Source organism: Cyprinodon variegatus, unplaced genomic scaffold (assembly GCF_000732505.1).
Source record: "Cyprinodon variegatus isolate N-32 unplaced genomic scaffold, C_variegatus-1.0 Scaffold12, whole genome shotgun sequence".
NCBI classification, from domain to species: Eukaryota; Metazoa; Chordata; class Actinopteri; order Cyprinodontiformes; family Cyprinodontidae; genus Cyprinodon; species Cyprinodon variegatus.
Genome location: NW_015150465.1, coordinates 1098927 through 1126670, shown reverse-complemented (window position 1 = coordinate 1126670; position 27744 = coordinate 1098927). Strand labels below are relative to the sequence as shown.

General features: G+C 34.1%; 1 protein-coding gene across 11 annotated transcripts in view; it reads right to left on the bottom strand.

Annotated features, from left to right (window-relative positions):
• Positions 1–27744, bottom strand: part of LOC107089490 (calcium-activated potassium channel subunit alpha-1-like) — a 135504-nt gene that overhangs the window by 36186 nt on the left and 71574 nt on the right. For 3 of the 11 annotated variants that reach the window (XM_015382336.1, XM_015382345.1, XM_015382366.1), the window contains exons 6-19: positions 23134–23209; positions 22370–22445; positions 19775–19945; positions 17578–17669; positions 11137–11247; positions 10900–11005; positions 10738–10820; positions 10022–10091; positions 9705–9860; positions 9355–9464; positions 8972–9040; positions 8623–8709; positions 7717–7793; positions 4853–5026 (exon numbers count right to left, since the gene is read on the bottom strand). In XM_015382336.1, coding sequence (XP_015237822.1) covers positions 4853–5026; positions 7717–7793; positions 8623–8709; positions 8972–9040; positions 9355–9464; positions 9705–9860; positions 10022–10091; positions 10738–10820; positions 10900–11005; positions 11137–11247; positions 17578–17669; positions 19775–19945; positions 22370–22445; positions 23134–23209 — 1458 coding nt within the window. Of the gene's footprint in view, positions 1–208; positions 242–4852; positions 5027–6691; positions 6701–7716; positions 7794–8622; positions 8710–8971; positions 9041–9354; positions 9465–9704; positions 9861–10021; positions 10092–10737; positions 10821–10899; positions 11006–11136; positions 11248–17400; positions 17493–17577; positions 17670–19774; positions 19946–22369; positions 22446–23133; positions 23210–27744 lie in introns of all 11 variants that reach the window. The other 8 variants (XM_015382320.1, XM_015382328.1, XM_015382374.1 and 5 more) reach the window with 6 other exon arrangements.

The following is a 27744-nucleotide window of genomic DNA, read 5'->3' as shown; positions in this document are numbered from 1 at the left end:
CATACAGTGAGGTGAGGGCACCCCCTAGTGCCAATGTGGAGCATAAAGAAACATTTTCCCAAGGCTTTGAGTGGAAATGCAGTAATAGATGATGACAGGGGAGACAGTTGAAATACAACAGGTTAGAGACAGCTCAGGTGGCGACAGTTGGGAATGCACATGTGGAGGTGTTAGAGAGAAACGTCAGAGAAAGGAAATCAACACTTACTTGATTTGATATATCCATTATAGCTATTTTTAGCTGAGGAAAATACAGAGATGGATGAGAGGTTAAAGGGGAGAGCAGACGGCAATGGAAGGCAAAAAAAAAATGAAAACAATGAACTGATTGCTGAGGAACTTGTCTTTTTAAGGCACTGCAAAAGGAAATCTAGAGAATTAACTTGAAGGCAACTGAAATTAGAAAGTAGAAATAAAGCAGAAGTCATTAGGATGAAAGATGTACTTTAAACTCAAGTTTTTTGCTTCTTTTTGAGAAATATTTTGCCTATCAATTAATCAAACAGTGACTCTATAAACTGACTGTTTGTCAAACTATTAAAAAAAAATGTATTCGGTTTCCAGAGAAACATATTGCTTGTTATTAATCATTTGAGGTCAGCTGACCCATCAGCACATACGAATCGTGACATATTGCTTTACAACAGTGAAAATCATTGCCTCAAAGCCTGGATGTCATCATCTTTTTGAGAAATTCAGGTTACAAAAAAAAAAAGGCTGTGGATCAGTAAAAACAATATTACACAGAACTTTAGCTCAGATTTTTCCTTAGATTTATCATTAAATAAGTTAAAAAATAATGAAAATGTGGATATTTTATTATAAATTTAGGGATAATGACTCACAGTTCATGAAATTTCAAATTAGCATTATTACATTGGAATAACAAAGATAACTGATACAGAGATGTAATGCATGATGAAATGTATGTCCATGTACTGTACAGTATAAGATATTGATACTTGTATGAATGTGTGTTTTTTTGTAAGCAGCCAGCCTGTATCTCTCATTGCAGACTTCTGAACATCTGGATCATTTGCTCTGCTATCTTACTCATACATTTAATGTGGGGTTTAGATCAAGCCAGTTTGCTGCCCAGTCAAGCATAGCTATATAGCTGTTTCTATCTTTCTTTTTCTTTTCAAACATGGGAAATATTCTTGCATCAGTATTTCTATGTTCTTTTTGTGTGTATGCTCTTTTTCGCTCTGGCTCCCCATGCTGAGCCTGGTTCTACTGACGGTTTCTTCCAGTTAAAAGGACGTTTTCCTATTAACTGTGGCTACATGCATCTTTGATATGAGGGTCCCTACAAAGTCACCAGCAATTAATTTGACTGCCGCTGCATGCTCGTCTGGCAAGAACAGAAGCGGCAAGTCGATAACTAAATGCAATGAGCTACGTTTTCTGAAAGGGAAATATATTTTAGCAATTTGAACAATAAACTGATGTTAGCTGCTATTTATAACCACAAAGAAAAGAAATCAATAAAATGAAATCAATATAATTAATTAAAAATGGTATTAGTCCTTTAACAGTAGCACTATGGGAAGATCCAAGGTTCTGGGCCGGCTAGCAGGAGGAAACCATAAAGCACTCCTATACATACACTGCAAAAATCTTAATAAGTAATATTTTCTTAAAATAAGTGCATCTTTTCTTGAATTGAGGAGGTTAGTGAGACACTTTGCCAATGGAAGAACACAATTTACATTTAAAATAAGAAAAAACAATTGCTTGTTTCAAGTGCATATTACCTCATTTTCTTATTTTATAATAAAATTTCTAATTCCATTGGCAAATCCTCTTATTCACCTACTTAAATTAAGAGTAAATACACTTAGTTTAAGAAATGTTTACATATTTGTAGATCGTTTTTGCAGTGTAGCTGCACTGATTTTGATGTAAAAAAACAAAAAAACAAAACGGGGGACCAAAAGCATGGCTCTCAAAATAATCTTTGAAAACTTCCCACTGAACCTCAAGGAACTTTGTCCAGACTCAGAAACCTTGATTTCCAAATTTAAAATAGAAGTTACAGTAGCTTTAACATAGTCATAGTCAACAGTTGGAAGCCAGGATCTGAAGGTCCTCTGAAATCTTCAATGGGCTTGGCTTCACAATCTCCTCAAAGCTGCTGTTATCCCTGCTGCTTTTACACTTTATTTTATAACCCTTTGTCCTTTCGCACAATTTTCCAATCACATGCGTAAACACAGAACTCTGTGAACAGGCATCCTTTTTAGCAATGAGCTTTTCTACTGCAGCTTACTCTCCTTGTAGGGGATGTCCGCGGTAAGCCTTAATCCTAAAAAATTACCAGAAGCAAACACTTGAAATAAAAAATCCTACAAGTAATTCATCTATAGACTTTAACCCCTTTCAAACACATGGAGTTTGTGCACTTTGAAAAGACTACTTTTGGCCTAAATGGTCAGTTACTGCTTGGCTTTATACCCTTTAAATGAAAAATTTTAATATGTAAAAAGCAGAACTTTAATTTTTACCAAAAATCTATTGAAATCATAAAAGAAAAAATTAATGTTACGATATAAAAAATATTATCTGTCCCCAAAGGGTTTAAGTAAAGTAAAGTCACTACAGTACATTTCATTGAGAGGCTTCTTTTTTAATTTATGTGCAATAATATAATAGCTATTTTGTTCATCATTCACAAATACAAGGATAGTATTTCATATTTTGTTAAAAAATAAGATTAGAAGGGTGTTTCTAAAATCTCTTCTCCATTCCTTATATATACCTATAGAACCTGCATGAATCCACAGAACTTTCCGTTAGTCACTTTTCTGTGTGCATGAATCCCACCCCTCCTCATTAGTGACTTATTTTGACCCCTCGCTCTCAATAAAGGTCATGCATTGAGCTCAAGGCACAATGGTGACAGCAATGTTCAAACAGGGACCTTGCTGGTCCTGGCATCTGTCGCCTGTAATCGGAGGGCGCGAGTAGAGTAACAGGACTAACAGGCTAGCATCTGTCCCACAACCAGAGCAAAGAAGAGGAGGGTGGGGGCAACTTGGCTTGCCTGGTGGTTACAAACTGTCAGGCTGAGTTTCATGATAACCGGTAGCATTCCAAAAATGAAAATGCAAACATAATTTCCACGTCAAGCCATATAAGGCCTTGCTCCGCGTGCCTTACGCACCGTGTCGACAGCGGATGTGCAGCCATGCCGGAGCTTTGTTAGCCAGGCAAATCTCCCAGCAAACAGCCCTAGAAGACGCGCAGAGGGGTGCAAACGCCCAGAGAAGCTCAACTGCACTCAGAACGGTCTTTGATCTGGAGATGTTTGCTAAGATTTTATGGCAGTTTTAAATGTTTTCCAGCATATTATTACACTGAAAGCTCAGACACATATTCTGTAAGTCGGTTGCCATTCATCAGTATATCCCCCTTTAAGGCTTTAAAGGGGAAATCACACTTGAATTAAGAATTCCTGTTCAGCTCAAATCAATTCCTTTAAACTCAATACAATCCAGCACTGTGCCATTCTCTGTTATTCTGCCTAAGATCCAGCTCTAATCCAATCCTCTTACTGTACACTTCACTCAGGTTTAGAAAACTAAAAACTAGAAAGCACATCCAGCAAACGCAGCGCTGTTCAATGTGTTGCTAATTTTACCCTCAGACCTTTTTATCCTAATTAGATTTTTTTTTAAACAACAAACACAATGACCTTAATATGTGCTGAAGTCTTCTAAAAGAAATTCCCCTCAGGTGTTTTCAAGATCAGTTTTTATATTGTCGGTGTCAGCGTCTCATGAAATATGCACTTACTGGTCATTTCTGCAGGGTTGATTAGTGATGTGAAAATATATTTTACTTTGATTTATCTTTGGAAAACATGAACCGACTCAATCTAATCAAACTTCTTCACACTAATCCGAGTGTAAAGGAGTTAGATGACAAAGAGTGCTTTTTATACAATCCTATGTTTGTGTATGTATCTCAAGCTGTGCTGCACGGATGCATAAACTAAACTATAGAAGAGAATTTATTTCTTCTTCTGGAGGAACAATTACTCTTCTATCTGCAAAATGTTATCTTAAATACTACCTATCTATTTATGTAATGTATGCATAGGTAAATTTACATTACAAGTTTCTTAACAAACCACCTGCATTTCACACAACAGAGAGAAATCACTTCTAAAAGAGACAATGCAAAGGGGAAGAAAAGCACCAGCTGACTAAACACAATCAAAAGGCCGCTAAAGCAACAACTACAGTTCAGATCAGGAGCGCACACACAATCATAACAGGAATCTTAGTATTAAATTGGCCATTTAACAATTTTGTTTTGAATATATAATCTTCCCAAAATGAATCATCCTCCAGAAAACTATTGGAATGTGTTTTGAATTTATTTTTTCTCTAAACCACATAAATAATCATTGAGACAAACATACTTGATTTTTCCTACAGTTAAATTTGGTTAATTAAAATACATCTGAATTAATATTTCCCTATTCTCAATATATGAGAGTAGTACTCTCATATATTTGAGCCTATTTGTTTACATTTAAATTTTAATTTTGTGTGGATAAAAAACTAAATGCAATAAATTCAAACCTGAATATCTAATTATGGTTTTCAACATGTATTTGAAAGAGACTTTCAAAAATGTATTGCACGTAGAAAAAAGGGTGGCTCAAACATATCATTTAATGTATTATTATGAAAAGTGTATGTATACTTCTGACCTGAACTGTATATTATTGAAAGAAAGGACACAGCATCTCAAGCCAGAAAAAGCAGAAGCTGCAGACACACTGCAAAGTCAAAGTCGACACAGAGCACACCAAAGAGCACACGTCATGGCGACAACTTACAGGCACGTAAAGTGGCTGAGCAATCATTAACAGAGAGAGCAGAGAGTGGTATGTCCTGATGAGGGTAGTCCAAGTTACTACGAACATTAACCGGCATGCAAGAGCGCTGCCACTTGGAGCGGCCGCGATCAAAGCAACATGCCAGTCTCATTCTCTTGTAGGCAGGCGTCTTGGCTACAGTCATGGGTCCAGACGAAAGGAGAGGAAGGACAGGTTAATGTGGAGGGTCATTCTGGAGGAGTAGAGGGAAAAGGCAGGCAGGCTACAGAACAAGCTTTCTCTGGGTCTCTCCTGTTTGTGAAAGGTTCAAAACTTAAATGTTTTTATTCAGATTATATCTTGCTTGAATTTAGGCATTGACGTTTCTGATTCATATTAAATTATAAACATAATGGAACAATAAAACAACTGCCTTTACCCCTTTTACCTCATCTGGTCATGACCCGAATGAGCTAATGCTTAAAATATCCCTATCCCTGTAGTGTGTTATGAGTTTAATACCAACAAAAAAAACAGCCTTCTGCAACAAAAAGTTAGGCAAATGTACCAGATTGAAAAAAAAATATGATAAGTTAAAAAAAAAGAAGTATTTCAGCACATCCTGAAACAAAATTCAGATGTTCTCAAATTTATGCAAAACCACATAAGGCCACTGAACAACTACATCTGAATAACTTTAAAGCTCCGTCAATTAAAATACCATCCATCCATCCATAGATACATCTATCCATACATACATACATCCGTCCATATTATACACAGAGTGATGCAAACTGTTTTTTTTTTTTCTTATTATTATTTAATTTGAATATCATGGCTTATGGAAAAGAAATGTCAATTATGTTGTGACCAACACAATCATTGGGAAGACTGCTGACTTTAAAGTTGTCAAAAAGACAATTGTGGACAGTCTTGTTGAGGCAGGTAAGTAACCAAAGGTAACTGCTTAAGGTGCTAGTTTTACTGTTTCCACAAATATTGGTGTAAAGCTGAGTAGGAGGAAACACTATAGGAAAGCAACAGGAGCATACACTTAACTGACTTGTTAAATACCCTGCTGCTTGTCTCAGTGTCACATCACATTGATATAATCAAGAAAAAATAATCCCGTCCAAACTTCTTAATGCATATAATGTGCACTACATGAACATTAGAATATAATGTACAAAAAAAACTCTTTCACTGGTCTGTTTCAGGATTCTAGTTTTCTTTAAAAAAACAAAACTGAAACTTGTTTTTTTCATCCACTATAAGCCATAATATTCAAAATAAACAAACAAACAAAAAAACTTGATATACATCACTGTGTAGATCTATTATATAGATCTATATTAGATAGATCTATTATTACAGGTGGGATCCTTGACAACCAATTTACTAAAATAATCTACCCTATTTAATTACACTCTATTTTTTATATACTTTTGCATATTAGATTAACTGGGAACTGAACTGGAACTGGGCTGTATTCATCTAAAACAAGAAGGGTTTCTTTTTTCTCTTCCAGTGGGTTTTTTTCATTGGTGAGTGGGGACACCTAGTGGTGAATACGGGAATTACTGGCTTAAAGATGCAGTTTCCATAATTAAACAAAGATGCTATATAGAAAAAAAGAATATTGATAACAACAGAATTATAATAAAATAAATATGTTAGAAATATTGTTAATATCCTTAAATGTCAGTTTAAAGACAACACACGACAATGACGGTGGCCCAGGCAGCAAGCATCCACCATACATGCAACATAAACAATGCATTCAAACAGGTCGCTAGAGTCTGGGGTGCAAGGAGCAGGCTGTTTATTTGTAGAATTAAAAAACCCCATCACATTACTCACAATATATCACTAGAAAGTGGTTTAAAAAGTTCCAAAGCAGCAAGAAAAAAATAAAATAAAATTCAATAGTTACGTGTTGGTTGGTCTGTTATAAGAAGAATAATTTCAGTTTCAGTTTAAGAACTACACTATAACAGGATCAATGCAGATATTGTTGGTGGTAACAGGCTGTCTGAATTCCAGCTAACATAACAGGTTTATTGAAGCAGAGGATCAAATCACAGATAATATACAAAAAAGAAAAAGAGCAAAAATCACAATCAAAGATTAACACAAGACCTATTTAAACTAAACTGAAAGGCCTTAAATCAAAATAGAACCTCTTAAACGATTGTATTTGCCAAAACCTTTCTTTAAAATGGCGTTTATCTTAAATATCAAAATGTAAGTGTTGGCAGTAAGGCACTTTGGTTAAATAAAGCTGTTTTAAAAGTTAATCAAAAATGCAGATATCTTAAAGACAAAGGTATTTTTCACTCTTACTAGCAGCAAGATGTGTAAAATATCTTAAAATATATATATTTTTTTATTTCAGCTTTATATATTAATTCAGTGAAGGAAAAAAAACATAGTTTTAGCAACACCACAGGTTCCACGCTTTAGGGACTTCCATGGTTCTTAAAAATGGATGGAACTAAAGCATACAGTATTATCTATTTGATATTATCTTTTAGATTTTGATCAACATATCTTTAATCATTAATAGCCTACATGACTTTTCTTTTCCCTAAGGTAAAAATATGTGATACAGAGGAGAATTTATCTCTAAAACTCTATTATATCGCCTGAATCTTATAAAAGGAGATATATACAATACAACGTAACTTTCATTACAAACAAAGTCAATGTTTGCTTAAAGGGGCAGGTGTGGATTTTATAGAAGGAGAAAAAAAATTACAGGGTTTTATAAAATAAATATTTGAGTTAAAAACCAAATATCTCTCAATTTCTACCTTCACTTCACCATATGTAAAAATATGAAAAGGTCAAACTATAACACATTGTTCCATTGCATGAACACTTACATTTCTTGCATCCACATTTTTTTATCCTTTTGGGATCTGTTATATCATCATGACAAGCCTTGCAATAAAACAGTGCCCTGCAAAAGAACAAGAACCAGATTTAAAAGCGAAAAAAAATTCAATAAATGTTGGTGCTCTTTCAAGTTACTTTGAAATATAAAGAATTCAATGTGCTGTGAAATTAGCAGGATATGAAAAGCAGATAACCTCTGGATAAAAGAGAAAAGGCTTACAAATGATATGATATTACGGCAAATCGAAGCTTTATTGATAGATAAATGACTTTATTAAAAAATGACTACTTAGTGTCACAAATACCTGATATATTACCTAATATCTCAATACCAATATTGTCTCTCAAAAGCATAACTAATGTAAATATGGATATAAATCCTGTATAGCATGTGATTATTTAACATATTTGTAAAATAAACAGAGCTTGACCTTTGTTTGAATTTTCAGTGTACAGCAGCAGTGAAGAGTGATCAAAATAGTTTTAACATCATGCTCCAAAGCGGAGGTTTTTAACCTGGTGGTCATGGAAGGAGGTACAGCAGGAGGTTCATGAGATTTAGATTTTCTCAATTCTACAATAAACATCTGCGTATTTCTGCTGTATTTATGTTTTTGTTTAGTTGCATGTTTTATATAATTCTGCATTCTTAGTATAAATGGAAACTTGTGCACATGCTTTACTTCCAGGTCCAAAAACATAAATGAAACCAGTTCATCTACATTTTTATGTCTGAAAGCTTTATATGTGATTAAACCTATTAAATCCATTTTATTAAATATGGTCAATTTGTTTCAACATGATAACTTTTTTTTTTTTTACTTTCTTTTAAGTCACATGCCACACAAGTATTAAAATCCTGTGGAAAATATGAAAGTGCTCTAATTAATCACCTCTTTACTTCTTTGGCATCACTTGCAATGAAAAAGCCCAGGGTCCCCTCCTCCATTTTCACGTGGTTTCCAGGGTTGATCAAGGTGCTGAAGCAGAAGGTCAGTTATTTCCTCTTCTACCATAACACCAGCATATTTGTTGTCAGAACATCATTAAATTTCATTAAATTCTCTCCAATGACATGACAGGAATGCAGTCCCATCAGAGTCAATCTTTTGCACTGCATTCTCTTTTTGCAAATGTGCTTCTTCATAACACCAGCAATGCTGAGAGGTTTTGGTAAATGCAACAGTGTTGACCTGATTAAATAAGAAATTTAAATAAGTAAAAGTGATTGGCACTAATTACCTGCTTTCCCTTTGATCAGACTTGTACTCAATCGCTATCAACAGTAGCTTCAGCTTCACGTAGCAGAGTCTGGAAAGCAGTAAAACAATAAGATTATTGATCAGCTAAATATTTTCAGTTACAGATAATTGTTTTTATGAATATTATATATGGTCATATGTGTGTTTTAATAGAGGTACTCTAGACTAAATAATTATGGTGTACTGTGGATGCTGAACTCTGCATGATAACGTGTTTCTAATTCATTATAAAATAAATAACATTATGATTAAAATGTTATATAGATGCTAAGAAATGTTACTTGCTTGCACATCAGAAGGACATAGAACCAAAAAAAAAAAATCAAGATCTTAAAATAGATTTACAAAAATTTGACTACTTACTCGCATATGACTGGGAAGGATAACCCAACAAAGGCACTGGACAGGTACTCAGTGTACATCTCATTGGCTACTCCCTCCAGGTAATACTTCTGCCATGTGTCTTCCTCGATCTTGAGAGGAAAAAAAAATTCTTATAGCAAATATTTAAATTGTAATGCCTGTTAATAAAGCTCCCTTTTTTTAGATTTTTATTTTTTCTCATATTACAAACACAAACCTTATCTTATCCAACTCTATGAGTTAGATCAACCCATAAAAGTGCATCAGTGTCAAGTAGCAGAAAATGATACATGGTTTTGATATTTTACATATGCACAAAATTCTGAAAAGTGTGGCTGGCTTAGGGATACCTTGATGAAGGACCTCATGGAGAAAAGGTTGGCCAGCATGGTGGAGAGGCCTTGAGCCAGGCAGCTCTGGGCAATGAAGCCCAGTTTAAGCTCTGCAAGGCAAATAGCGTCGTCCCCCTCCTTCCAGTTCCAGCTCGGGATGTTCAAAAGGTGCGCCTATAGGGAACAGAAACAAGGTTTTTCAATGCAGATTTCAGAGGAGGTGGAAAGCATTAAAAGCTCAATCAATCTTAACATTCATTAAAACATAAACTTTGATTTTATCATAATATTTATTGACAGCAGCAATAAATCTCTTCAGCAAGATAAACACCAACCTTATTGTGGTACTGCAACATCTGTGTTATTATTCGGATTTTGGGATGATAGTTCTTGATCGATATTACCCTGATAATGGACAGAAGAAAGTTGAAACTTGGAGTATTTACAGAAAGTAAAGAATCATACATGAACATGTAAACAAAATAGGTTTTATAAAGCCAACAATAATTAACAGCCCATTCTCATTAACCCTCAGCCTCCAGTCAGAGCAACAAAGAAAGAGCAAAGAAACATTCATCCAAACATTTACAGTACTGCACAGATATTTCTGACCTTGCATTTTTAAAAATTGTCTGAAATACATTAAATCTGCATTACAATTTGAAGGTACTAGTTACGTTTTTGTATTAAAATTTTATTGAAGTTATATGTTGTCTCATTATCACATTCCCCAAAGAGAGTGCAAATTTAGTTCTAAAACTTTTTCAAATTTAAGTGACATTAATGCACATTAAATGTATATCTAATCGTCTTACCAATGTATTTTTGTTTATTTGTCCAGATATACAGTATTTGACGCTTTTATTTAAAGGCTTTTGCTTTGCACTATTTTATATACATCTACAAAATTAAAATTGTCAGCAACTGAAGAAACTTCAGTTCCAAAAAATAATCAACAAAACAAACAAAAAGGGCTATAACAGGAAGGAAAATGGGGAATAGTAAAAAAAAAAAAAAAAGAAGAAAAAAAAACAGATTTGGTTTTATAAACCTCATGATGTTGGATGCATCTTCAGCATCTGGGTCCGCACAGTATTTGTTCGCTAAAATCAGGCAGGCATCAGCTGATTCAATCTAGAAAACAAGGAAATAATTATCTACACTCCCAACTGTAGCAGGACAGTAAAATAAGCACAGAACTATTATCTGTTACCTTGACTCTGGCCAGGTCATGGGGGTTCAGGACTGAGCCCTGGTAAAACTCTACTTGGGTAAAGTGACGTTTAAACAAGGCTTCCAGCTCAAGATTAGGGGAAATACTGAGAATGGGAAATAATAGTCATTAAAAATAATCTGAAAGTTCACAGAAAGCATCTTGATCAAAGCTAATTTTATCCACATGATCCGTTTAAACTTGAAATCAACTACAATACAAATATATGCCACTTACTTATGGAGAAAAACAATTTCTACATTGACATCATCCCTGTCCTTGTGTAGGAAGTCTTTTAGAAAGTTGGACACACTCTCGAGCGTTATGTGACCACAGACCACGATGTGCCTGGAAAATGAGGGGCAGAACAATAATAAAACTAGAAGGCAGCAGGAGATAAAAGCAGAGACAATGTTTTTCGCTTGTTTTATTTGAGATGAAAGGGATGTGATGGAAATTCAGCACTCGTTTGAGAACTGCGTTAACTGTCATTGACGTTCTTATGATGAGGCAGGACTAGATGAGAAGGTCAAAGAGCATAGTGGATTTCAGCATCAGATTATAACGGATCAGTTATATAAAGAACCTAGATTAGTTTGAGCCCTGTCCTCATTTAAATTTGTCTTTAATAATAAAATGGTCATCTCAGATTCTTGTTTAGATAGATGCTGCACACAGTATGACGTGAACCTCTGTGTGTTTATAAAAGAAAACTAAATGCCACAGACAGTACAGAACATGTCAATTTATTTTAATCAACATTTCCAAATGATCCAATTCAAGTGAAGAAAAATCAGAAAAGCGATAGTGGTGGAAATTAAGAGGATAAGCACACTATAAGAGGCAAGCAGTTACCTATTACCTTTCAAAAGAATCCCTGTTTGTTAAACTTTTACATTTACTTTTACAAAAAAAACAACTTTATTTTATTTTCTTATCTGTTATTTTTATATTATTTATTTTATATAATATTTTATATAGAGCTGGAGCCAGTAGTAGCAGCTCAACAACAACTGTTGCTTACTAAGGCAAATTATTTATTTTAACATTCTTTCAAAAATAATACTGCCACCACCATGTCTGTAGGTGATGTGCTGTGTTAATTTTCTTCAACACATCAGAATCTGCATGTAGACCAATGACTGTAGCATCTTTTCTGTTAGGTGTACACGCTACATAGATTATGACAAACTTTACATCCGATTTTTTTTTTTTATGATTCTCGGACAACCAAAATGTTCCTTAGTTTTCCCCACTATTCAAATTTCTGGAATCCACCAATATACTGTACTAATTAGTAAGTTCGTGTTGCTGAGTTGCTCCTTTGGAGCCATGTTTTTCTTGGCTGCTTCTCTCTTCAGTGTTTCAGAGGATGGATTGAACTTAGCCCTGTGAGGTGTTTAATAATTAGGATGCTGTTTTGTAACCTAACTAAGTTTTACCCTCTTAATATCCACCTCATTTTGGGAAATTCTCACCTATTTTGCATACCCAAATGGAAAAGCAAATAACTTAGGACTGTAAGCCCTATTACATGTGAAATACATTATTTGAAAGAAACACCTTCTAGTTTCTGAATATATACATGAAAATTGGGTGAGTAAAACACCTAAGCTGCATCAAGCCCAAGCTGCATCAGTTCACACAAGACTCAAAGTTGGATTTTTTTTACTCTTGAAATAATAGATCTTTTTTTAACAGCAGTTATAAAGACTTGCTTGCTTGTTGTGGCTGCTTTGTCATGGTATATTTTGACATGCTGCTATATCTGTGTTAATTCTGCTTTGGTGCTCCTTACGTCTATAAAATGAAATAGGTGGTTGGATTGTGGAGAATCTAAGCTTTCCAACGATGTGTAACATGTCTATATTGGTAAACATTTTACCTTCTGAGATTCTGAGTTATTATTTGTAAAGGCTTTAAAAACGTGGGTTTTGAGAGGTTACACATCTTAGTCTTATGCATAAACTTCTAAAAATAAGCCCAAATAAGCACTAAAGACCCATAAAAGGTTACATAAATTTTCAGTGTGTCCATCTAGAAAAAAAAATTATCTGCTTGCTTAATGTTAGTACTGGTTCTTTAGAGGAAACCATGGTACTTAGAAAGTGTTGAGCTAGTATTAAAATAGTTTACAGTAATTTAATTTGGGGGATGTGTGAGGAAGAACCATTGCCCTGCATCAAAATGCCAATGCTATCATTATTGCCCCTGAAATAACAGTTTCATGCACCCCGAACAAGATAGATGGATAAAATGTTTGGGAGATCCTAAAAAAATGATTTGTCTACAAAAGATTAGGTCAACACCAAAAATTAAAAACAACCTGGGCTTCTAATACTTATTTTTGTCCTCGAACAGAGCGATGGATAGAGAAAGGAATCCAAAAGTTCTCAAAGAGTCAATTCTACTAATGATCCAAGCACTGTTTGTAAAAGCTTTTAATCATAATACATTATATCAAAAACTTATGTATAAAAAAATAATTAACAAACATATGTATATATGTTAAGTTAATACAAAGTTGTATGTGCAGTTAATCACTTTTTATTCTCAGCAGCATAATCTACCGTTGCCAGAAGAAGAAAGAAATGTATATATTTGGGGTTATTTTCAATGAATTTCTTAAAAAATAAAATAAAATAAAAAACTTTATCTAGTCAATGGTGTAAACCACTTTGGCAGGCTTGGTAGCTTACAGTATATGGCTGTTTTGAGTAAATAATTGGTTTTCCAACTTCATAATAATTGATAATAATTTGAATTTTATTGATCTCATATTGGAGTAATTGACCTCTGCATTTAACCCATCTCCTTGGGGAGCAGTGGGCTGCCATCGTGTGGCCCCCAGGGAGCAGTGTGGGGTTAAGGGTCTTGCTCAGGGACCCACAGTGCAGGCTGTGGTGCTCGAAATGGGTACTTGCAACCTTCTCGGAGCACAAGCGCACTGTTCTGACCACTAGGCCAACACTTCAACACAATGGTTCATAAGGAACCTTCAAAAGTACAAGCAGATAGCAGGACTTTCCAGTCTTTTTAAATTAAAAACTACTGGCTCAATCTGCAGGATACACTGAAGCTGATTATATTTAACATTTCAGCTCAGCAAAGAAGTGTAAGTTGAGGCAAATTGAGAAGAAAAAAAAAAAGAACACACTTCTAATCAGTGGACCAAACACATTTTTTTTTTGTAAATTACACAAAATGTTATCTAAAATTGATTTAGTCTCACTTAAAGGTGATCTATTATTTTAGGTAACTAGAATCATAGGATAAAAGTTTGTGATGAAGTTTAATTGAAAATTTTATAGATTCTTCAATATTAAATAAACTTGAATACTTAATTAAGAACTATAATACCAACTTGTTCAACAAAATGAGCAATAAGCTTTCCTCATTTAGTTATTTTAGGAAGACAGAGTCTAAGAGCATGGCGTTCATGATGTTTCCTGACTGGTGCAGTGAAAGTACCATTGCTGAATAATTTTGAGGACAAACACATGTGTCAATCCTCTCATCCAATTTTTGGCAAGAAAGCAAAACCAGTAAAAAATAAATAAAAAAATCCCAGCATTTCAGATCATATTATTTAGATATTATTTAGGACTCAGGGTGTAGTTCAGACTGAAGATAAAGGCCAAGAATTTCCAAAAAGCAAAGCATGGGGAATAGACAAGCAGAGCGCCAAACTGAGATGAAGAGCACATTTAATAAGAAGGACAAAGGTGATGAGAGAAAGGAGCAATTGGAGGATTATAGTATTATCCTTAAGAGGTGTAAGTGCAGGTACACTGAAGCCCAAAAGGGAACAATACTTTTACAAATGTTTTTTTTTTCTTTCTGTAAAAAAGTAACACAAAATATAGCTCTTCAATAGACGCCAAATGACCACTTTCGGAATTTCAGTGTCAGTACGACTTTTTACCACTGTGTAAAATTTGTTTTACAGTGCCTTGCATAAGTATTCCTACCCCTCCAACATTTTTTCTAATTGTGTCACATTACTACATCAAACTCTACAAGATGTTATTAGGGTTTTAAAGTATAGTGGAGGATTTTCACAATTTTTTTAAAAAGCTCATCCACAACCCTGTACCTGCTATGGAGAGGGAATGCCTGCTTAAAAGTGGCTGTTTGCATCGCTCATACTTTCCTAAAAAAGATCTGCAATTTTTCCACAATGTCAGACTCACCACTGGTAAGAGATAAATAGGGGCTTTACGTAAACATATAACCAGAAAGATTGAGAATTAGGAGGACCACTTATTTTGATGATCCACACTGAAACAGAACATCCTCCTCTATACCCATCTCCAAAACAGTAAGGGGGGTTGAAGTCATTAATCTGGAGAAAAAGGAACTTTAAAATAATATTTTATACTAAAGTAAAAGTTCATTTTCCAGCAAGACTGGTGTACAATAGAAGGGTTTAAATTAAAGCATATACTTATTCAATGGCCAAGTGAAAGTGCAAATGTAATTCTAATATTTATGAGAATCTAGTGAGATTATAACATTTAAATTGGTAGATATTCTCCTTCCTGTGTGACAGAGATTAAGCTATTTTGCAAAGAAGAACTGAGGAAAAAACATCTCTAGATTGGAACATACAATCCTCTGGAAGGAAATCTCCCCAGAGGATTGTAGCTGCACTTGCATTGAAAGGAGGTTCAACTTAAAGAAATCTAACAAAAACACTGAAGGTCTAACTATAATTTCACAACAGCTGAATTTTTTAGGGGTTAAAGGTACCATTGGAGGGCACTCTAAAATTTTACATATATTGTTTGCATAAATATGTGATGTTATCATTTGAAATTTCACCTTTTTTACCTGACCTTATTTATTAAAAGGATTTTTTCTTCGGTGTGAAAGAAATATGAATGAACTAAATAAGGTGAAGAATGATTCACAAAAATGGCTACAGTATGCATTGACCATGGAAATGTTGATTTCAACTACATGAAACTTTATTTTATCATGTTTATTTTTAATCAAACTGTGATGCATCCATCTGCTTATGAGGTTGTCTGTCCCTTAAAATATATATTTTTTTTTATTAATTGTCTTTTTTTCTGTGCAATGTGTTTTTTTATTGAAGCTCCTTCTATCTGACCACTAAGGTGGATTTTTTAAAGCATGCTTGGTAGAAATAATGCAGCAAGTTAGAAATACAATAATAATAAATAATAAAAAGTGCATTCTTACAGACCAATATCATTTGGTTCTAAAGTACAAGTTCTAAAGAAAACACAACTTTTTTTCCCTCCAAGCAAACGAGTATTAGTGGCTGAATTTTTGACAAATTTGCTTATGAGAAATGGTTCCTTTAAATTAGTTGTTTGTTGATCAACCAACTACAACCTTTAAACATAGTTTATGATTTTAAGTTCATGATTTTAAACATAGTTCATGATTTTGCCAAAACCATCTACATGTAAGGAGTTATAAAAGGCTTTGGTTCTTGCCTTGTGTTTTTTTTTGTTTTGTTTTTTTTTACTTTCTTTTACACTTCTTTAACAATATTTCTTAAAAAGCATACTTATTTATATTTTTTTAATCATATACCTTTACTTGCAAGTATTGCATGTTCTTAGCTTCTTCGATTAAAATGTTAATTTATTTTGTAAGCCAACCCATCTACAATAAACTTTCCAAATTTTGTCCCTTTGATGTTCTGTAACTTTGTAGCCCTATGAAACATCCGGATTTTTAGATTATTGAAGCAGGGATAACATTTTTAGTGTAAAGAAAACTATCGACTGGATGCCAATGACAGTTTAGCAACAATTTTAAATACTGGGGCAGCTAAATTAGGCTGTTTAAAGCTGTACTGCACCTTTGTTTTTGCATAACTACCAGAGGTTTCCATTATGGAGGTACTGTTTAAGAGGGAACTATCAGCAAAACCCATTTCTACTACAGCAAATGAATAATCACAGTATATGAACAGTGAAAAAATGTACACATGAATTACTAAAGCATGACAAATATTCACCTGCACTGAAAAGACAATTCCCTTATTAAGGAATATTGTTCAATTTTAAGGATTGGAATAGTTTCTTCTTCATCCATCGGAGGAAAACCTTGCTTACAGGGATTCAATTTTACGTTTAATCTACTATTTAAAAAAAAAAAAAGTTTCTTTACAAAAAAATAAAAAAAGTTCTCAGAGCATTTTAAAATTAAACCTTAAAAAATAAAAACTTTAAACTGAAAACTAATCAGGACTATCTTAAAAGCCAAAACTCCTTGGTAAGACTGAAGTTTCTTTTCAGTGCAGTTAAGCATTGGTAAATGAAAAGCAGCAAAGACGAGCTTTACAAAAAAAGCTGAAGCAAAGCAATACATACATTAATCATGGCCAAGTTCTTCAATCACAGTGTGACTTATGTCTAATCAATGTGAACACCTCCTTATGAGAAGGCCACTCGAGTCACACAAAACCACACCATAGCAAGTTTTATCTGTATTTTTTTCCTTTCTATTTGTTTAACTTACTTTCTGCCTCTGGTCGAGTTATAACTCCCTCCATATTTCTTCCGATTAAGGATGAGAGCAGCAATTTCTGGCACGTAGCGAGCAAACATGGCCTACATGCATGAAAAAGAAAAAGAAAAGGGCATGCAGAGAAGGTTCTACTGCGGCGGAGGCAGTAGAGCCTCCTTGAATACTTACTTTCTCCCATTAACAGCACTATAGGAACCACCATATTTCTTGCGGTTTCCTATTAACTCTATGATTTCAGGGACGTAGCTTGCAAACATGGCCTAAGGAGAGGATAGAAGACAGAAGAAGAAACTAAAAACGACAAGCCTAGAGGAGGAGGCCCTATGTTCTCTCTGCAGAATGATAAATGTGAAGTAGAAACGCAGCCACATATGCAAAGGTATTAATGATATCCATTAAAAGGAAAGAAATTTTCCGCAAGGAAAACTTGGTTAATATGAGCTGAATGTAACCTGAAGTTTTGTCACAATTACATTCTAACTGAGGATGAAAAAAGGACGCTCAAAGGTTAATATTTACAGATACTGGAAGAAAAATAGGTGAAAAATGAAAGCGGATGAGCAATATGCTGATCTGTGGTAGAAAGAAAAAAAGATGAAAACCAAGAAAAAAAGCCTTAAATGCCATGTTTTGTTCAACAAACACATGTGTCGGGTTGATTTAAACACCACAGATTGAATGACAAACATTAACACTGCACTGCTGCACATCCATCCAAAATGCCAAAACATCTGTCAGTAGTTCTAAAACTTGTCTTGTTGGGCCCCTGATTGGATTACTAGAAAGTCATTATTTCCACCCGCCTTTCCTCAAAAAATAAGAAAAAAATTAACCCAACCTTTTTTTTAAAATTTGGATAATGAAGTGTCAACTGCAGTAAATTTCATATTACAGTTAGATTTTTTTTAAAAAAGCAACCATCTCCTTTAAAAATCAGAAGAATCGACCTATAAAACATAATCATTTTAAATTTAAGTGTCTTTGTGAATATTTTTTTTTCCAATATCTCTTCAGAAGGGTCTGTTATTTAATTCACTTTTTGTAAACGTTTGGTAAACTAATGCTTAACATCCTCTCTTTTCATTCCCTTTTAGCTATAGGTTTTTTTTATATATTTAAATTAAGCAATACGAATGTCATGAGATAAAAAACACAAGCATGTTTTTTCACTAAATCTTGACCTTTGTTATATATTTTTTTTCAGATGACTTTAAATAAAAGTAACCCTCAGTAATGTAAGTGGCAACATCAGTGTTGGAAACATTAGTTCTTGATATCAAAGAAGAAGATTGTTTCTTGTAAGTCAAGAAAGCCTCATATTTATCACTGTTGATTATTAATGAAACACCTGCTTCATATAAGCGTATATTTTGCCAACAGCTGAGTAGTTTTACTTTTGTATATTTTTTAAACTGCTTGGTTAATTTATGGAATAGTACCACTGAAAGCATTAGGATGGAGAGAACAATCTGTGCAGAGTGACAATCGGTTATGTTGCTGCATCCATAAATCTGTGCTCCTGTAAATCATACCCAATTCTTTCACTGTGTTTGTTGAAAGGGGAAGGGTAGGAAGGTGCCATCTGAAACTATAGCACTCTCTTCATAAAATAAGCAAAACATACGAAAATTTCCTGAATTCAAATAACAGAAAAGTACAGTTAAACCCAAAATAACTCAAAAACCAAGCAGATTAAGATTTGAAGTAACTAAGTCATTTAGTTTTTGTTTTTAAAAGTAATATCAATATTCTATAATTATTCAGCAAGACATCAGAATTGGATCACACAGAAAATCTGTGCAGGAAGCATGGAATTAGGGAGGTTTTCCAAGTTCAAAGAGTCCATGACCAAATATAAATCATGGAGAAACCGATAATAACAAGTAATCCTCTGGTTAGCAATAAAACATAACAACAAAAAAATTGCTTTAATCCCAAGAAAGGTTTATTTCAATCTATTATTGAGAAGTATATTGATTTTAAACAGGTTTTTCAAATAAAACGCAACAGATCAATAATTTTTCAACCCAAATTGAGTCATTTTTCAGTTTTTAATTATCTATTCGGAGAAGACAATCTCTCTTGTTTATAAATTTCCTGGAACAATGTGGAAAAAAAAATCAATGCTAAATCTGCCAGGTGTGAGAATAATTTTGGGTTTAACTGTTGAAGGAAAAATTAAAATTCTTTAACATTTTATAATGCGGTGCATGAATCATACATTACTTGATATACAACATATTTGGGAAAGTAATAAACGGGGAAAAAAACATCCCTGTCCCTGTAATTTATGACAACTTGCAAAGTGAGATAGCTGGTTGAAAAGAATATTTTAAAGCAAAGATAAATAAGAGGATTTTTTTACCAAACCACCAAGGATAAAGAAGACCATAAACAAGCGGCCAAGAGTGGTTTTTGCATAAACGTCTCCATAGCCAACAGTCGACATCGTAACCATTAGAAGGTAGACACATTCCCAATAGGAAAGTGTTTGAGAATTTGAGAAGTTTTCCCAAGGATCCCCTGAGTTTTCCACCTGGAAGAGAGGTTGAGATTTACAGAAACACAAATAATTCTCACGTATGTTTTGTTTTCATGGAAATACATTGAACTTCAGATTAACTGTTCATTTTATGTTATTTTGGAATGATCAGAATTCTGAATTTATACAAACATGTTTTCTTTTTTTTATATTATCTTAACATCTACATAGACCGTTTAACTAAACAATAGTAAACATAAACAGCAATCAGTTCTCACAACAAGTGTAATTATTGGCACCCCTCATTTCATGAAAGAAAAATTCTCAATGCCCACAGAAATAACTGAAATCTGACAAAATGAATGATAAATCAAAAAAATCTATGAAAATGAACAAATTAAAATCAAACATTGCTTTACCACCATACTTCAACTTTTTTAAGCTTATGAATCAGGCCTGTACAAGAATGATGGTATCCTTCACTTGATATTTTGACGCAATCACTACATTTAAATTAAATAACTCCTGTAACAGCCAATTAGACTTCGGCTCTTCTCAGTAGGTATTTGGCCCATTCCTTATTAGCATACTGATACAATATCCTAAACATGCCATCTGGAAAAGGTGCTTTTTCCAGATGACATGTTTCAACTCCTTCCAAAGATCCTCAATAGGTCGGGGCTCATAGAGAGCCACTTTTAAATAGTCAAATGTTTTCCTTTTATCCATTCTTGGATGTTTTTAATACTGTGCTTCTGACAGTGGGCAGCATATTTATCTCTAAAATTCTTGATTTTTCTTCAGATTTCCATCTGTGAATAGAGCTGATATGCCTTGGTAAACGTTCCGTTTTTGTCTCATCTATCCATAGAACATTTTCCCAGAAGCTTTGTGGCTTGTCAACATGTCATTTGGTAAATTCCAGTACTTTTATTGTTTTTTTTTTCAACAATGATGTTCTCCGAGGACATCTCCCATTCAGTCCACTTTGGCTCGAAAAACGACACATGGTGCAATCTGACACTGATGTTTCCCGAGTGTGAAGTTCATTTTTAATCTCTTTAGCAGTTTTTCTGGGCTGTCTTTTTATCATACCAGTCCTATTTGATTTTTTATTAATTTCCCTCCTGCAGCCACATCAAGAGAGATTCGGCTACAGTCCCTTGGATCTTAAATTTCTGAATAATATGTGCAATAATATGTAGCCTTTAGCTTTAACATGCATGTCCTTAATTTTTATTTTTAATCTCCAGAAATAACTCTTTCCTTTGCTTCCTCTGGTCCATGTTGAGTGTGGTACACACCATTTCACCAAACAACACAGCAACAACCTGTAACCCTATAGGCTCACTGACTGATTACAAGATTGTAGACACCTGAGATGCCGATTAAAGGACACATCTTCAAAAGTTTAATTTTTTTTTTTAAGCTATTCATATGAAGTATGGTTGAAAAGCAATATATTTTAATAATATTTCTTCATTTTAATAGAATTATAATTATTACTTTTGTCAAATTTAAGTTATTTCTGTAACCAGGGTTTTGATTTATTCCAACGAGGGGTACCAACAATTTGGTCCGTGTGTGTATAAGCAATCGTTGTTCAATTAAAATGCTTTAGTCCTTAAGGTGTACATTAAAGAATGATATTTAAAAAAAAAAAAACTTTTTTTTTATATAATTCAATTTAAATACTAAAGGTACATAACTAACAATTTATTTAATCAATTAAATTGACTTTGGTTGTTCTTAAGGCAGTGCCCGCAGGCACCAATGGGCCCTCAAGAACCACATGGTGTGCCTTCAGCATTTTCTAAATTCAGAACAGCTCAGTAGTGGTCAAGTTAAGGCTAAGCTTGAATATTTATTTTATTCTTTTGCTCTTCTTTTTTAATAATCTCTACAGCATTTCATCATATTAATCATCCAGAGCATAAAAGCATTTGAATCCTTTTCAAAATGACAAAATCTAAAAGTAAATTAGAAATGAAAAGAAAAAATAAAATATGTTTATAATGCATGCGTTTAGGTGAATGCTGACTCTTTCAGGTCATAGGTCAGTATTGGTCGACCTTCCTGTGGTCAGAAGACCAGGTAGCACAAGTGTAGGGCAGCCTTACTTCTGTGACAGAAACTACAATGAGTTTGCCACCATCAGTGTGAGAGTGTGGGCATGAATGTGTGAATGACTGAATGTAGTGTAAAGCACTAGTAAAGGCCATTTACCATTTCCTATAACTCAGTACCCATGAAGTAGCTCTAAGCATTAAAAAAGGTTGATGACCCCCTGCCTTAAGGGATGATTTCCAAAATAACAGAAAACAAAATGCTCTTAATATATCAATCTGCATGTAACTAATCAATATTACAAACATGTTTCACTGTTTTATTAAATTACTTTTATAAATCTATTTGACTATCATAATATGTTAATTGGCTAAGATGTACAGTACATGTAAACAAATGCAGTTGACTTACCAAGTGGATGAAGCCTGCTGCAGTTAGCCATGTGCTTATGAAGATTGAACACAAGTTCACCAACTTAATGGAGTTGCTGTTTTTAATTAATTACAAACAAAATGAAAAAAGACAATAAAATATAATGTGTCAAGTATATATTTTTAGTAACAGGTTGTCACTTTTAACAAATGTAAGAATAATTTACTCAATATCAATTTTAGAAAATCAAATTCATTTTGAAACAGTAGTTCACAATGTATTGTAAAATATAACTGATATATAATATAACTAATATTTTTCAAAATAAAAGCGATTCATGGTAATAAAAGCAGTACATGTCTGACACATATTAATGCTGTGCAAGGATAGATAAAGTTAGTGTAGGCGGCTGTAAATATCACACATATTGTTGGTCTTATCACGGTGTAACGTCCTTGCACTGTGCCCACATCTTTGTGTGTTACTTTCATCTGAGTCAATGACTAAGAAGATTATTCTGATGGATTTTATTATGCTATAATCTTCCTGACATGACATCTGTGCATAAAGCTCTAATTCTTAGCAGCAAGAGCAAAAACAGAGAGCTGCTTCATTCCAGTTTGTTTGGTGCCAAAGCGATTCCTTAAAATTTGGGTAATTTGTAAATTTTCAATTTTAATAAAGTTTTAACACAAATATTCAATACATTCAAATTTGTCTTAAAAAGGCAACTGAGGTTAACGTAACACCCTAATCAGATCAAGAAGGAAATGAAAAAAAGGAAGGAACATCAAGACTCTTACCTTGTCTTCAGAATATTCAAAAACTGTAAAATTTCTGAGAACTGTATCAATCTTAAGGCTCTTAAAAACCTCAAACCTGTGGAAAAAAAAGATAACATTCAGAAATTGTTGGAAATAAACCAGAAACAATATCGACAATGAATAGTGGATTGACAATGACATTATCATACCTTTCATACTTTCATCCATATTTAACAGTTTTAATGGATTCATAATGATAATGAATAAAGCACAATCAAGTAACCCTTAGGACTAAATATATCAAATCAATGCAGAAAAATCTGGTTAAAAAACAACAAAAAAAGAAAAGCTCAGCATCAACCCAGAGTATTCTGTTGTTAATCCCAGTAGCATCTTGCTGGGCCGATATCTATCTTAGAGAGGCGTCATTCCTGCTCGGCAAAACTGAGACCGTGGGAGAGATGAAAACCTGGATTAGAGTAAAGACAGGTGGATTCTGTCAAGCCAAAGTGAATCAAAAAGCAGTTGTGACGTCAAATCCGAAATTTGAGGGTATTTATAGAGGAGGGGGAAAAAACAGAGCTGTTGATTGTTGCCAAGAGTTCAAGGACAATATAACTAACAAAAGCAGCTGTGCTAACAGCAGCCTGGAAGAGAATCCTTTCTAAAAAAAGATTTTAATAACATTTTAGAAAGCATTTCAGTTACAGGGTTTCTTAGTGTAAATGTAAGGTTTTCTACGACCAGACTTATTTAAATCAACAAACAAACAAATTAGAAAATAAAAGTAAACATACTAAATCAAACCTCTAAATTTTTTATAGTCTAGCTGTTTTGTCAATGTTCAGGTAACACAAAAAATGTCATTATAAGATACATGTAGCCTAAAAATCAAAAGGCAATTTTAGAATGATGTTTTTGTTTATTAAGGGAAGTCAACCTACTACTGAAAAAGTAGATCTTGACATATTACTTTGTCTCTTAAAGAATCGACCCATCACTTCATCAATAATCTCCGATAACATGAAGCAAGCTAAAAGATCTATAAAAGCAGCTCATTGCGCCCCAACATAAAGAAATATCAGAACGGATGAGAAATAAACTCATTGACATCTATAGGTCTGCTCACCTCAGGAGGAAAAAGCCCAGAGCAAGATCTAAAACACTGTGGGTCTCAGTTAAGGTCAGAACGCAACAAACCTTTTAACAGTTACTGACAGCAGGATACAGGCAACTTTGGATTTTTTTTTAAACCTTGGTTAATCATATGCATTTAGCTTATGAATGAAATGTGCTAAATAATTATGTCATTTTTATTTTCCTCCCAACACATTAACAAGAAGACAATAATTTGCAGCCAGGTTATTTGTTGTTTAGAATTCTGCAGTTTGGTCAAGGCCTAATGAGATCAAAATCCAACTTACAAAAATATATAACAAGAAATTAAAAAAAATAAAGCCAATTTATTACATATATATGGCAATAGAAAAAAAATACAAATTATTCTTTAAAACAATATTCATACTGAAAATATTTTAGAGTTTTAAATTGAATCTTTTATATCAAAAATTTTTTTGGAGCATTTTTTTTGTGCCAAAAGAAAAGAGCCTGCTGATGAGCTCAAAAAACAAAGAAGCATTTCAGCCTGAAATTTGCAGAAAATTACACAATTAAGAGAAAATACAATTAGGAAGGTTCAATCTGGACAAGCATTCATTTGAACTGAAAATTTTCCCCACTGAAGTAGGTTTCTGCAAACGTGAGAAAAAAAAAAAAACAGAAATCAAAGGAGCAGCATTAATATACTATCTTCATATTAGGCTTTAGCAGAACACCTCTGTTAAAATGGGCCAGGCTTGCAGCATTACATGCCTGTATCTGCTCCAGCTGATAAACAGCTATCAACGTGCTAGCCTTCCACTTCAGAGTGATCCCCTCTGTGATCTTACCCCAGTAGGAAATCATGTGAAAGCATCCACCCAGACTGAAGCAGAAGCTGTCTTGGTCCTCTTTATCAGGGACCAACCCATGGCTCATTCTGACCCTGTAGCCCTTCTGGAAAAGCTCCCCTGTTGATTTCTTGCGTCTTGTTGTACTTTGCACCGTCTTAGAGAGGGTGTCCTCATTGGGGCCCCTGTACACTAAAATCTTTGTTGGAATCATATTCAGAAACCACCCTGCCGAGCATCCAGTTGGTACGAAATTAAATAAAACTAAAAACAGCATTCAAAATTCTGCAGTCTTATGAGGTGAAATCAAGCAGAAAAATCACTCTCCAACAAGAAAAATCAGCCGCGTCTTCAAAGAAGTATGGTGTTCTGACGTCCCGCAAACCTTTGCAACATTCTCTTGACGATTCAGTGCAAGCTTAAAGCAAGCCGTTTTCCCATCAGGATATTAGAGTGTAAGCTCCTTTAGGATTCATCCTGGGAAAGGAAAGGAAGAAGCCGGACTGCATTCATGCCCATCAGCTGGTTTTACAATATAACCCACATCTCATCTCTGTGACTCTACAAGTACTACTCATGAACAAGAGTTCATTCACTAATCTTGGGCAGGGAACAGCTTGTATCTGTGTTGCACAAGACCGTACAGAAAGCTGTGCGCAGAACATTTGGAAGTTATGGTGATCATAGTTTGTGTTTCTGTGGCACAGATTCAGTGATTCTCCAATAATCCCTAAATTAATCGTAGCCAATGCATTAACCATAATGTCAGTTAACCCCAAGACTAAATGTGACACATTCTATCAGCAGCTGATAGAGATCGCTCCGTCTGCCATTCAGTGCCACAGCAGGGAAAAAAACTCCAAACAGATTAATTTAAATAGTGTTTGTCAGAATGGAGGGGGAGGGAAGAGGATTACACAAAAAACATAATTTAACTATGTTCAGAGCATTTCACTGGATAAAGATCAACATTTAATATTTGGATAGAATATAAAAAATGATCCCTGCTAGAATACTGTTACTGATTTTCACTGTGTTGTAAATTCCATTAAAAAGACACAAAAAAAGGCTTAATATCAGGAAAATCTCATTGATATTTGTCAGAAATAGGAGAACATTGTAAATGTATCTAAACCCCTTAAACAATTCCATATATTGCCATTTTTTTGTTGTTACCTCAGTGTGTTTACTTAGATTTTATGTCACAGACAAATACATGTTTTCAAAGATCTGGGGAAATGATGAGGTTTTGAAAAGTTTTTCTTATCACAAATCAAAAAGTGTGCAGTGCATTTGAACTTATCCAACCTAAGCCATTAGTTGGTACAATTGGCTTTTGCTGCAGCTACGGCTTTATGGTACATGTCTACAAGCTTCATGCATGAAGAGACTGAAATGTCTGCTAATTCTTATTAGCTTAATAGCTCAAGTCCACTTAGATTGGTGGGAAAGCATCTCAGGACAGAAATCTTCTAGTCTTGCCACAGATTCTGAATTAGACTGAGTTCAGGCTTAAGAAAATAAAGGTGCTTTGATCTAACCTATATAATGTAATTGTGGATTAGTGTTTCTCACAAAATAAAATCTGAACCTCCACCTCAATCTCAAGTTTTTGCAGCCATACAAGTTTTTTTCATGTCTGTTGTGATTCATTTCTTTGGGTTTAACTAAAAGAATGAAAATGTGTAAATATTTGGTCAAGACACTAGAATAAAAAGACTGCTGAAATCTTTTATCAGTATTTCTGATTCCAAAAACCCTCTGAAACATTGCAATCTCATCTTTAAATTTGAAATGCTAGATTAGATGGATGACTTTTTTTCACAAAAGAGTACTGAGCATTAAGAGCAATACAGTAAATCATCTTAGTTAGAGGCAGCTTTAATCTGCTAAGGTTCTGACCTGAAATTGGAAACTGCTATATTAAAAACAATACAGGAACATTTCGTTCAAATGGTGGACAGCTTAATACTAAACGCTACTTGTTTTTTTTATTCTCTATCTCTGACAAAAAATAATGCACTAACATTAAAAGCTTATCTGAAAAAGTAATACTCCGCTGCCTAGATATTCTACTCTATAGGTAAAAATCCAAACACTAGATATTACTTTAATAATACTATACTAGTGAAAAAGTAAGTTTAGTTATATACGCAATCTAGAGTCGTGCTCAACTGAAAGGACAACAAAAAGAACACCATGTACACAAATAGCAGCAACGCTGCTGTGCAGTTTGAGGTGAGAACTTGAAGAAAAGGAGCAAAGATGATCATTAGGACCAGAACCTCACAGGTATCAACTTTTGTCAGACTCAGACAGAAATCTCAGACAAACCTCTGTTTGAAATTGATCAGTTCAATAAGAGATTGAGTTAAATACAGGGCAAAACTAAAAGAACATATGTTAGAAGCTTGTTAGAGCACAAACTCAGCCATTGGGCATAAGCATATTGATTTCTTAAGATTAACCCAGTCTGTTTGAGAATTTGTGGAAAGACAAATTACTGGCCTTGAACTTTTTATAGAGGAAAATAGACAAAAATCAATCTCTGGTAGATCATTTAAGCTGGTAAAGGCATACCCATCAGCCATACAGATGCAACTGATGTCATGGATGGATCCATCAGTTCATCGATCCAGTGATAAAGACAGACAGACAGACAGCCAGACAGACAGACAGACAGACAGACAGACAGACAGAC